The following is a 12,867-nucleotide window of genomic DNA, read 5'->3' as shown; positions in this document are numbered from 1 at the left end:
TTCCACTTCTCTCCCACAGATTCCCATGAGTCTCAGACTCCAGGATGGGAAATGCTTAACAAGAAAGAAACAGATGAGACCCTATCTTGTATTTGAAATAGTTAAATTGGTTGTACATTTCTATTCTGACTTATATTGTTAATAAGGGGAGAAAAACCAGGGGTGCCTTTATCTGAATTAGGTAGGGTACTCACTATACCAATGATAGGCTACAGATTTGAGTCAATGCAATTAAAATTGTTTCTCCAATGTTTCCTTCTATTCAATTACATGTTGTTCTTACTATGTATTGCATGTTTGAAGACATATGCTGTTATATGTTTGCAACTCATTATTAAATGGACAGAAAGTTTCCACTTTTAAGTGATATTTTTTAGAAGTTATAAATGTTGATAACTCATTTGGTAATGGTCAGTGGATTGCCACTTTAAAATAAGGTATAATTTTAGCAGTTATAAATGTTCATAGGTCTTTCACTTTAAAATATAGTATACCCTTAGTTTTTGTGACAAAACTATCAGTTGAGTTGAAAATGCAATGGAAACACAGAACTTGAGATTTTTATTAGGTACATTTAAAAAGTATGCGAAAAAGTACATTTTGTGTGCATTACGTCATCACGCACTGATTTTTGTCTGCAAAAAGTCAATTTCGTGGAAACACACTGTTGGTGGTAAAATGCACATGTTTTCTTTATGCGGATTGTAGAGTATTTGCTTAAATCTGTCTCCAATTGGTTGGAAAATTAGCTACCGTCTCTCCCTTTTCCTCTTCTTTTTTCTCAATTTAGGGAGGGGTTGTTTGGCATGCATGGCAAAGAGGGCTTCATTATGAGGGTGGCAAAATCAGAGGACATCACTCCAGCCCCTGAAAAAAACACTGAGTTTTATTCATTAGTACACACCTTAGTAAATTGTATCAAAACCGTAATGAAAACATTTATTGGACATGTTCAAGTCTGTATCTTCAGTTTGGTTCCTAATTAATTCGACCCTGATCTGACAAGAGCATACAGCATGACCCAAAGTAGATAACCTAATAACCTAACCTAATGTTTAACAGATCTGTTGTGTATGGTGTAGTCACATCATAGTCAAGTTTTTGAACCATTTGACAGGTTTTTAGAAGTGTGTGTGTGTGTGTGCGTATTTTTTTTACACATACCTTATATACATACGTTTTCAGACCCTTTGCTATGAGACTCGAAACACAAGGCTGCGGGGCCAGAGGTATTACCAGGACGTGTGCTCCGGGCATGTGCTGACCAAGAGTCAGGTGTCTTCACTGACATTTTCAACATGTAACCTCTTGAAGCTAGGGGGCACTATTTTTATTTTTGGAAAAATAACATCCCAAAGTAAACTGCCTATTTCTCAGGACCAGATGCTAGAATATGCATATAATTGACAGCTTAGGATAGAATACACTCTAACGTTTCCAAAACCGTAAAAATATTGTCTGTGAGTATAACAGAACTGATATTGCAGGCGAAATCCTGAGAAAAATCCAATCAGGAAGTGACTCTTATTTTGAAACCCCTGTCTTTCTATGCATCCCTATTGCCCATTGAAAGGGATATCAACCAGATTCCTTTTTCTGTGGCTTCCCTAAGGTGTCTACAGCCTTTAGATGTTAGTTTCAGGCCTTTATTTTGAAGAATGAGCATAAACGTCCACATTGCTTAAGTGGTCAGTTGTTGGCTCTCAGTGTGATTTTTGCGCTAAACAGAGAGGTAGCCATTTTTCCTCCCGGTCCTAGTGAAAAGCCAACTGTCCAGGTTGATATATTATCGAATAGATCTTTGAAAAACACCTTGAGGATTGATTATAAAAAAAACGTTTGCCATGTCGATATTATGGATATAATTTGGAATTTTTGTCTGCGTTGTCGTGACCGGCATAACGCATCAAACTAACGGAGGTATTTGGATATAAAAAATATCTCGTGAGTGAAAACATCCGAAGCTCATCAAAGGTAAACGATTAATTTGATTGCTTTTCTGATTTTCGTGACCAAGTTACCTGCCGCTATAGGTGTACATAATGTTTTGTTAGTATATTGACAGGCATGACTCCAACACCATCATTAAGTTTGCAGACGACACAACAGTGGTAGGCCTGATCACCGACAACGACGAGACATCAGGAAGTCAGAGACCCAAGAAGACTCGAGGCTGTAATCGCTGCCAAAGATGCTTCATCAAAGTACTGAGTAAAGGGTCTGAATACCTATGTAAATGTAATATTTCCGTTTTTAATTTAAATTTTTTTATAAATGGGCAAAAAAATACCTGTTTTTGCTAGATCATTATGGGGTATTGTGTATAGATTGATGAGGGAAATAACAATTTATACATTTTTAGAACAAGTCTGTAACCTAACAAATTTGAAAAAGTCAAGGGTTCTGAATAATTCCGAAGGCACTGTACTTTTTTGTTGAGTAGTGTATATTCTTCAAGAATCAATTGGTATGTATAATTCATTTATAAGTCAAAAATTGAATGTAGCAACTACAGATGGCCCCTTTTAACACTAGAACTGCTAAAGCAGTCATTTTGACTGCTCCTGAATCAAAAGGTTATGTTACTCTGCCATTTTTAAGTCATGTTCCCTTCCGTTGGCTTCTCCTAAATAAGTCTATATAACACACTGTCTGTGTTAAAATCTTAAAATCACAAACAGAACTATAGTTATAACCAGTTTTAGGAGGGCATAACATTTTTATTATGGTTTTCTCCCGTAGCTACTCCTTCCCCCGACAGTAGGGCCTTCTCCACTCCTTCTTCCGACAGTTGAAAGTGCATTGCCCAGCTGATGACCACCCCAATAATTGCATCAAAAATTGAACTAAACAATACCACAAATTTCACACACAACATATTAAATACATTATGTAAAGTATGATGCAGAGAATGGGTGAGTTGATGAGCTCAGGGAAGCGAACACTGCATAATTGTGAAAAAACAGGGCAGGCCATTCTATTGTCTTGATCTGTTATAATTATAATATCAAAGTGGTATGTATCCTAAATCAGTCCACAGAATCCAGTCTCATTAGTCTACTCTGGCCTACTTTGAGTAGGCTACACAGTGAAAGCGTGCTTAATTGTACATGCTGGCTTTCAATGTCTGGGAAATGATACACATCGGGCAGCAGGTGAGCAACTGCCAGAGAATGTGGTGATGAGGCTTGAGGCAAGGGGAGAAATGTGACCATGGACAATTGGCCGGCACCTTGAACAAAGTGAGACGGGAGCTCCCTATGCGCAAAATAAGGCACCTGCACAGCGGTGCTGAAAAATTACAAGACAAAGGGGACTCAATAAAGAGAACCGGAGACTGTTATGCACTAGAACTAAACAAAGGTATGTCAGTGTGTCACGCAAGTGACGAAGATTTGTGTCAACTGTTAGGACAAGCGATAACCGCTAAATAAAATCCAACTGATGCTATTGTGTGAAGACGCACTGGTACGAACTCGATTGCTGTCATATCAAAACTTATATCCATTATAATGGCATTATTGCGTTTGTGCAGATTTTCACTTTATCAAGGCCACTTGCCGCTTATGTTTAGGCTAGTGATGACGTCTTGCTGACTGTGGGTGTTGGTAGTTGGGGTATTTGTTTTATTTTGTCATAAAAATAAGATATTAGCGTGTTCCAGCACTGAAGTTCTGGTTCATAGTTGTAACAGGCATTCCACAAATAAAATTGATTGAACAGATGAATTTGTTTGTTTTTTACTTATAGCCTACAGTAACCTAAACTAATGAAATGTTAGAATGTTGCAGTCAGAATGACTTGAGGCCAAGCGGTTCTAGTGGTAAAAAAATCAATGGGTAATATATAATAGTGATTGAAACAAGATTTAAGCATTTAAGAGATGAAGAACCTCCAGATTGTGCTAAAGTAATACATAGTCAAATGTCATCCCTCCAGCCTTGTATCCTTATTGTGCCACACATCACGAGAATTAACATGGCCATTTTCCCCCTAGTGGTTGAATATTAAAATTACATGTATTGGTTCAATAGTTCAAAACATTGATTTTATAGTACAGTTATAATGAAATTGCCAGATTTATAGTATGTAGTGTGAGAGAGGTGAATCAAGCCCTGTAGTAGCAATAGCAGTGTTGTGTGTTGTTTTGTAATATGTTAATACAATGTTACTACTGTGACTGTTACTACACAGGTATAAGAGCATACTTAATCTAAAATGTTACCTTTTGATGTTTTTGTTTTTTAATCTATGGACTTTACTACGAGGATTCACAACCACCACCATATTACTTTAGAGAAAATCTGACTGAGGACTTTATCCATTATTCTTTGTTGTGTCTTCCCAGAGAGCCCAGGAAGGTGGTTCTCCACAGAGGGACGACGGGCCTGGGCTTCAACATAGTGGGTGGAGAGGACGGAGAGGGCATCTTCATCTCCTTCATCCTGGCAGGGGGACCTGCAGATCTGTGTGGCGAGCTGAGGAAAGGAGACCGCCTCGTCTCTGTAAGGATAACCTAACACGTGCACACTCATGCTGGCACTCTAGCACGCACACCTGCACACACACACACAGAGTTTGCAGGCACACACAGCCACACACTGTCTGTAAGAACATCTTCAAACACACTATTGCACTTACACACATGGGCACAGACATGCTACACTAACACACACAAAATGGAATGTGCAAAACCCATTCACACAGATATTTCCATCATCGCCAGTCTTCTGTAAGTTACTGTACCCAGCGGGCCAAGCTGGTCACAATGTTGTCATTACAGCCAATTTCGCCTACAGGGGATAGTCAAAATGAGCTCCAGTCTTACCCGTTGTAACAGTTTTTTAGTACCACTTGTGTCCCATTGTGTTTTTAATGCTCTGTGTTACACCTTATTCATGTTGTCTGTTGTATACAGTGCCTTCAGAAAGTATTCACAACCCTTGACTTTTTCCACATTTTGTTTGTTACAGCCTTTATATAAAAAAAATGTAAGTGTAAAAACAATTCTTAACACAATAACATTTCTAAAAACATATTTTCACTTTTTCATTGTTGGGTATTGTGTGTAGATGTGTGAGGAAAAAAATCTATATAATACATTTTGAATTCAGGCTGCACTAAAACAATGTGGAATAAGTCAAGGCGTATGAATACTTTCTGAAGGCACTGATATTCTTTTTTGAGTTTTTAAGTTGAGCTTTATTCTCCATTTGTCTGCTTTGCTACACTTGATCAGGTCGATATTGTAAAAGATAATGTGTTCTCGAACACTTGCCTGGTTGACTAAAGTCTTGTGAGAGCGAGGTTGCTTGATTAGCATGAACATGAACCTGATGACTTGTCTCCTTTCTGCTTTTCCCGCTTGCAGGTGAACGGGGTGGACCTCCGCAGCGCCACTCACGAGCAGGCGGCTGCGGCACTGAAAAATGCTGGGCAGACTGTAACTATCGTGGCCCACTACAGACCAGAGGGTGAGTCATTATGTGATGTCATCAGCAGGGGGCATCACTGTCATGTTTTCTTTGTATTTGTACTTATGTATGCGGTTCTGAAGGTGTGAGCGTCACTGCTAGACTAGAGTCCGGAGCCTCAAAGTAAGTTAACTCCTTTATTGCTGCCGCTGAACACAACACTGGGGCATATTCAGGTAGTTCACACAGCTAGAGATGGAGCGTAATAAAGCAGACATGATTGTTTTACCATGTGGAGAAGTGCTCTCTCATTTTACTTGACTGACTGGGCATATTACTGCTGTGTGGCTAACTGCATCAGGAGTTGGACTACTATTGGATCAAACACCTGCTTTGATATACTAGTGTGGTGCTCTTAGGTAATTTAATTACCACAGTAGATATCTGCTTATAGCAAGCTTCACGACATTCGATGAGAATTCGATGAGAACAATTATAATCTAATATCAGCAAGCTTGCTTTAAGCAGACATTTCCATCAATGTATATCTACTGAGCCTTATTGCAAGCTTGAATGCCATATATAATGTTTTACCAATGGTTGCTAAAACCACGTACGGCAAGTAATCACCTGTGTTCTGTGGAGATGCTAAATAGCCTACTGTAAACCCATTGTTATCTGCACTTACAGTACCAGTCCAAAAGTTTGGACACATGTATTCCTTCAAGGGTTTTTCTTTATTTTGACTACTATGAAATAAAACATATGGAATCCTGTAGTAACCAAAAAAGTGTTAAACAAATCTAAATATATTTTATATTCTTTAAAGTAGCCACCCTTTGCCTTGATGACAGCTTTGCACACTTGGCATTCTGTGAATGCTTTTCCAACAGTCTTTAACTTCTTATGGCTGGGGGGCAGTATTGAGTAGCTTGGATGAATAAGATGCCCAGAGTAAACTGCCTGTTACTCAGGCCCAGAAGCTAATATATACATATTATTAGTATATTTGGATAGAAAACACTCTGAAGTTTCTAAAACTGTTTGAATGATGTCTGTGAGTATAACAGAACTCATATAGCAGGCATAAACCTGAGACAAAATCCAACCAGGAAGTGGGAAATCTGAGGTTTGTAAGTCTTTGCCTATCAGTGTAGAATTTGGTCCGATTGCACTTCCTAAGGCTTCCACTAGATGTCAACAGTCTTTAGAATCTTGTTTCAGGCTTCTACTGTAAAGGGGGAGAGAATAAGAGCTGTTTGAGTCAGGTGTCTGGCAGAATGCCATGAGCTGTCTCGCGTGAGCCCTTGAGAGTTAGCTGCATTTCTTTTCCTTTCTAAAGACAAAGGAATTGTCCAGTTGGAATATTATTGAAGATTTATGATAAAAACAGCCTAAAGATTGATTGTATACATCGTTTGACATGTTTCTACGACCTGTAATGGAACTGTCATCGGAAATAAGTGCCTGCCCCTTGTGAATTTGGATTTGTGAACTAAACGCGCGAACATAAAGGAGGTATTTGGACATAAATGATGGACTTTATCGAACAAACAAAACATTTATTGTGGAACTGGAATTCCTGGGAGTGCATTCTGATGAAGATCATCAAAGGTAAGTGAATATTTATAATGCTATTTCTGACTTCTTTTGACTCCACAACATGGCGGGTATCTGTATGGCTTGTTTTGGTCTCTGAGCGCTGTACTCAGATTATTGCATGGTGTGCCTTTTCCGTAAAGCTTTTTCGAAATCTGACACAGCGGTTGCATTAAGGAGAAGTATATCTTTAAGGAGTTCCCACATATGCTGAGCACTTGTTTGCTGCTTTTCCTTCACTCTGTGGCCCAACTCATCCCAAAACATCTCAATTGGGTTGAGGTCGGGTGATTGTGGAGGCCAGGTCATCTGATGCAGCACTCCATCACTCTCCTTCTTGGTCAAATAGTCCTTACACAGCCTGGAGGTGTGTTGGGTCATTGTCCTGTTGAAAAACAAATGATAGTCCCACTAAACACAAACCAGATGGTTTGACATATCGCTGCAGAATACTGTGGTGGCCATGCTGGTTAAATGTGCCTTGAGTTCTAAATAAATCAGACAGTGTCACCAGCAACACACCTCCACAGTGGGAACTACACATGCAGAAAACGTCCGTTCACCTACTCTGCATCTTACAAAGACACGGCGGTTGGAGCTAAAAATCTCAAATTTGGACTCATCAGACCAAAGGACATATTTCCACTGGTCAAATGTCCATTGCTCGTGTTTCTTGGCACAAGCAAGTCTCTTCTTCTTATTGGTGTCCTTTAGTAGTGGTTTCTTTGCAGCAATTCGACCATGAAGGCCTGATTCACGCAGTCTCCTCTAAACAGTTGATGTTGAGATGTCTGTTACTTGAACTCTGTGAATCATTTATTTGGGCAGTAATTTCTCAGGCTGGTAACTCTAATGAACTTATCCTCTGCAGGAGAGTTAACTCTGGGTATTCCTTTCCTGTGGCAGTCCTAATGAGAGCCAGTTTCATCATAGCGCCTGATGGATTTTGACTGCACCTGAATAAACTTTCAAAGTTCTTGATTTTCCGGATTGACTGACCTTCATGTCTGAAAGTAATAATGGACTGTCGTTTCTCTTTGCTTATTTGAGCTGTTCTTGCATAACAAAATAGGGATATCTTCTGTGTACCACTGCTACCTTGTCACAACACAACTGACTGGTTCAAATGCATCAATAAGGAAAGAAATTCCACAAATTGACTTTCAACAAGGTACACTTGTTAATTGAATTGCATTCCAGGGGACTACCTCATGAAGCCGGTTGGGAGAATGCCAAGAATGTGCAAAGCTTTTATCAAAGCAAAGGTTAGCGATCCTCAGTGAGCGATCCTCTGAAGAACATCATGCCATGGAAAACTGAATAATTGATTGAGCGGTCTATCGGGGATGTAGTTTTATTATTTTATAATTTTGTTTAGAAACACCTGTGACATTTCTCTGTTGCATCTTTACTCATCATTTTGCATTTTCCTTCACTTGTATAGTTTTGTACTTCGAGTAATACTCTTGGTTTGCAAGTACCTCCTGTCTGTGTCCATTGATTTTGGTTTGCTTTTGAACAGTCTCAGAGAATATAAAATATATTTTGATTTGTTTAACACTTGTTTTATTACAATATGATTCCATTTGTGTTATTTCATAGTTTTGATGTCTACACTATTATTCTACAATGTAGAAAATAGTCAAACTAAATAAAAGCGCTTGAATGAGTAGGTGTGTCCAAACTTTTGACTGGTACTGTACATGGGTTACATCATGCTCTGCAGATGTTTGTGATGACACTGAATGAGAACTCATTAATTGAAACTGAATCGATAGAAATGCTATTGATGCAAATATTTCAGAGGACATGGTTGGAACATGACTCAGGGCTGAGAGAGGGAGATGGGAAATAGAAAGATAGAAGGATAGATGGGAAATAAAAATTATATTTGAGAGGACAGGGGCTACTGAGAGGGGTTGAATTATTGTGTGGGGGAGGTTCAGAGAAAGAGCTAACTCTGCAAATAGCACTGCTGGGTGATTTGAAAAGTCATAGTCAATCGATCAATAATATAATAATACTTTTAGAAAAAATTTACAATATGTAGAAAAATTATGTGAATAGAAAGGTTCAGAACTTTTGTCACAGCACAGTTGAAAATACATGGTAATTAGAAGAAAAAAAATGGATGGTGTTAAAACCTCTTAAGCCCACCCGAGACGCAATCGTCTCATCTAGCCATCAGCAAATGCAAATGCGCTACGCCAAATGCTAATAGCACTCGTTAAAACTCAAACGTTCATTAAAACACACATGCAGGGTACTGAATTAAAGCTACACTCGTTGTGAATCTAGCCAACAAGTCAGATTATTAAAATGCTTTTCGGCGAAAGCATGAGAAGCTATTATCTGATAGCATGCAACACCCCGAAATACCTGAATGCGACATAAACAAAAGAATTAGCGTAGCCAGCGCTACACAAATAGCAGAAATAAAATATAAAACTTTCATTACCTTTGACGAGCTTCTTTGTTGGCACTCCTATATGTCCCATAAACATCACTATTGGGTCTTTTTTTTTCGATTAAATCGGTCCATATATACCCAAAATATCCATCTATGGAAACTGTGTGATTCAGAAAAAAATACCGTTTCAAAACGCTACGTCATTTTTTTAAATTAAAAAAGTCGACGATAAACTTTCACAAAACACTTCGAAATACTTTTGTAATCCAACTTTAGGTATTAGTAAACGTTAATAATCTATCAAATTGATCACGGGGCGATGTGTATTCAATAGCTCCACGTTTTCAAATCATGTTCCGAAATCTCTCTTCCAAAACTTCCTGTCGGAGACCGGATGGAAAGTGGTCTCTCTTCCTCGTTTGACCAAGAAACAACGGGAAGGCAATTGACAAGACTGGCGACATCGTGTGGAAGCTGTAGGACTTGCAATCTCGGCCCCATTTAATTTGGTGTCCCTTAAACAATACATGCAAGTGGCGCATTGATATTTTTTCCAGTTTTCAGTGATCAGTTGTTCTTGCGCCTTTCGATGAAACACACGCTCTGTTATAGTCACAGCCGTGATTTAACCAGTTTTAGAAACGTGAGAGTGTTTTCTATCCACACATACTAATCATATGCATATACTATATTCCTGGCATGAGTAGCAGGACGCTGAAATGTTGCGCGATTTTTAACAGAATGTTCGAAAAAGTAGGGGGTAGGCTTAAGAGGTTGAGACTAATGGCATTAAGAAGGAAAGAAGAATAAAAGGAAACACCTGTTAATTGAAATGCATTCTAGGTGACTACCTCATGAAGCTGGTTGAGAGAATGCCAAGACTGCAAAGCTTTCATCAAAGCAAAGGGTGGCTACTTTGAAGAATCTAAAATATATTTTGATTTCTTTAACTTAACACTTTCTTGGTTTCTACACGATATTGATTACTACATGATTCCATTTAGTAGTTGCATAGTTTATGTTAAGTGAGAGATTGGGAGGGGTAGAAGGGAGCTGAAGGGTGGGGGGAAAAAACAACAAGGTAACTAAGGTCAAATATACTGTCTGTAAAATGTTTAGAACGTTTGTGAAACAGCACAGTTAAAAATACAAGGCAAATAGAATCAAAACTGGATGGTCTTCAAAGATAGATGGGAGGGGTTGAGGGTAGCTGAAGGATGGGATTAAAAACAAACAAAAGATAACTATTGTATAATACAGTCTTGCCAAAAGTTTTGAGAATGACACAAATATTAATTTTCACAGTCTGCTGCCTCAGTTTGTATGATGGCAATTTGCATATACTCCAGAATATTATGAAGAGTGATCAGATGAATTGCAATTAATTGCAAAGTCCTGATTTGCCATGCAAACTGAATCCCCCAAAAACATGTCCACTGCATTTCAGCCCTGCCACAAAAGGACCAGCTGACATCATGTCAGTGATTATCTCGTTAACACAGGTGTGAGTGTTGACGAGGACAAGGCTGTAGATCACTCTGTCATGCTGATTGTGTTCGAATAACAAACTGGAAGCTTCAAAAGGAGGGTGGTGCTTGGAATCGTTGTTCTTCCTCTGTCAACCATTGTTACCTGCAAGGAAACAAGTGTCGTCATCATTGCTTTGCACAGAAGGACTTCACAGGCAATATTGCTGCCAGTAAGATTGCACCTAAATCAACCATTTATTGGATCTTCAAGGAGAGCAGTTCAATTGTTGTGAAGAAGGCTTCAAGGCACCAAAGAAAGTCCAGCAAGCGCCAGGACCGTCTCCTAAAGTTGATTCAGCTGCGGGATCGGGGCACCACCAGTACAGAGCTTGCTCAGGAATGGCAGCAGGCAGGTATGAGTGCATCGGCACGCACAGTGAGGCGAAGACTTTTGGAGGATGACCTGGTGTCAAGAAGGGCAGCAATGAAGCCACTTCTCTCCAGGAAAAACATCCGGGACAAACTGATATTCTGCCAAAGGTACAAGGATTGGACTGCTGAGGACTGGGGTAAAGTCATTTTCTCTGATGAATCCCCTTTCTGGTTGTTTGGAGCATCCGGAAAAATGCTTGTCAGGAGAAGACAAGGTGAGCACTACCATCAGTCCTGTGTCATGCCAACAGTGTAAAGCATCCTGAGACCATTCATGTGTGGAGTTGCTTCTCAGCCAAGGGAGTGGGCTCACTCACAATTTTGCCTAAGAACACAGCCATGAATAAAGAATAGTACCAACACATCCTCCGAGCAACTTCTCCCAACCATCCAGGAAAAGTTTGGTGACGAACAATGCCTTTTCCAGCATGATGGAGCACCTTGCCATAAGGCAAAGTGATATACACTGCTCAAAAAAATAAAAGGGAACACTTAAACAACACAATGTAACTCCAAGTCAATCACACTTCTGTGAAATCAAACTGTCCACTTAGGAAGCGAACACTGATTGACAATAAAGTTAACATGCTGTTGTGCAAATGGAATAGACAACAGGTGGAAATTATAGGCAATTAGCAAGACACCCCCAATAAAGGAGTGGTTCTGCAGGTGGGGACCACAGACCACTTCTCAGTTCCTATGCTTCCTGGCTGATGTTTTGGTCACTTTTGAATGCTGGCGGTGCTTTCACTCTAGTGGTAGCATGAAACGGAGTCTACAACCCACACAAGTGGCTCAGGTAGTGCAGCTCATCCAGGATGGCACATCAATGCAAGATGTGGCAAAAAGGTTTGCTGTGTCTGTCAGCGTAGTGTCCAGAGCATGGGTGCGCTACCAGGAGACAGGCCAGTACATCAGGAGACGTGGAGGAGGCCAACTACCCAGCAGCAGGACCGCTACCGTCGCCTTTGTGCAAGGAGGAGCAGGAGGAGCACTGCCAGAGCCCTGCAAAATGACCTCCAGCAGGCCACAAATGTGCATGTGTCTGCTCAAATGGTCAGAAACAGACTCCATGAGGGTGGTATGAAGGCCCGACGTCCACAGGTGGGGGGGTTGTGCTTACAGGCCAACACCGTGCAGGACGTTTGGCATTTGCCAGAGAACACAAATATTGGCAAATTCGCCACTGGCGCCCTGTGCTCTTCACAGATGAAACCAGGTTCACACTGAGCACATGTACCAGACGTGACAGTCTGGAGACGCCGTGGAGAACGTTCTGCTGCCTGCAACATCCTCCAGCATAACCGGTTGGCGGTGGATCAGTCATGGTGTGGGGTGGCATTTCTTTGGTGGGCCGCACAGCCCTCCATGTGCTCGCCAGAGGTAGCCTGACTGCCATTAGGTACCGAGATGAGATCCTCAGACCCCTTGTGAGACCATATGCTGGTGCGGTTGAAACAAGAAACGTATGATCTCTGTAATTGCAAACAAAGGTTTCTGTACCAAATATTAAGTTCTGCTTTTCAAAGTATCAAATACTTAT

The 12,867-nt window shown here is 40.2% G+C and overlaps 1 protein-coding gene across 26 annotated transcripts in view; it reads left to right on the top strand.

The window, feature by feature from the left end:
• The window catches only part of dlg1b (discs large MAGUK scaffold protein 1b), a 266,351-nt gene that overhangs the window by 199,345 nt on the left and 54,139 nt on the right, over positions 1-12,867 (top strand). For all 26 annotated transcript variants that reach the window (XM_024435208.2, XM_042328550.1, XM_024435214.1 and 23 more), the window contains 2 exons: positions 4,349-4,505; positions 5,372-5,474. In XM_024435208.2, coding sequence (XP_024290976.1) covers positions 4,349-4,505; positions 5,372-5,474 — 260 coding nt within the window. The remainder of the gene's footprint in view (positions 1-4,348; positions 4,506-5,371; positions 5,475-12,867) is intronic.

Source organism: Oncorhynchus tshawytscha, linkage group LG10 (genome assembly GCF_018296145.1).
Source record: "Oncorhynchus tshawytscha isolate Ot180627B linkage group LG10, Otsh_v2.0, whole genome shotgun sequence".
Classification (NCBI taxonomy): Eukaryota; Metazoa; Chordata; class Actinopteri; order Salmoniformes; family Salmonidae; genus Oncorhynchus; species Oncorhynchus tshawytscha.
This window is presented reverse-complemented; position numbering and strand designations above follow the sequence as displayed.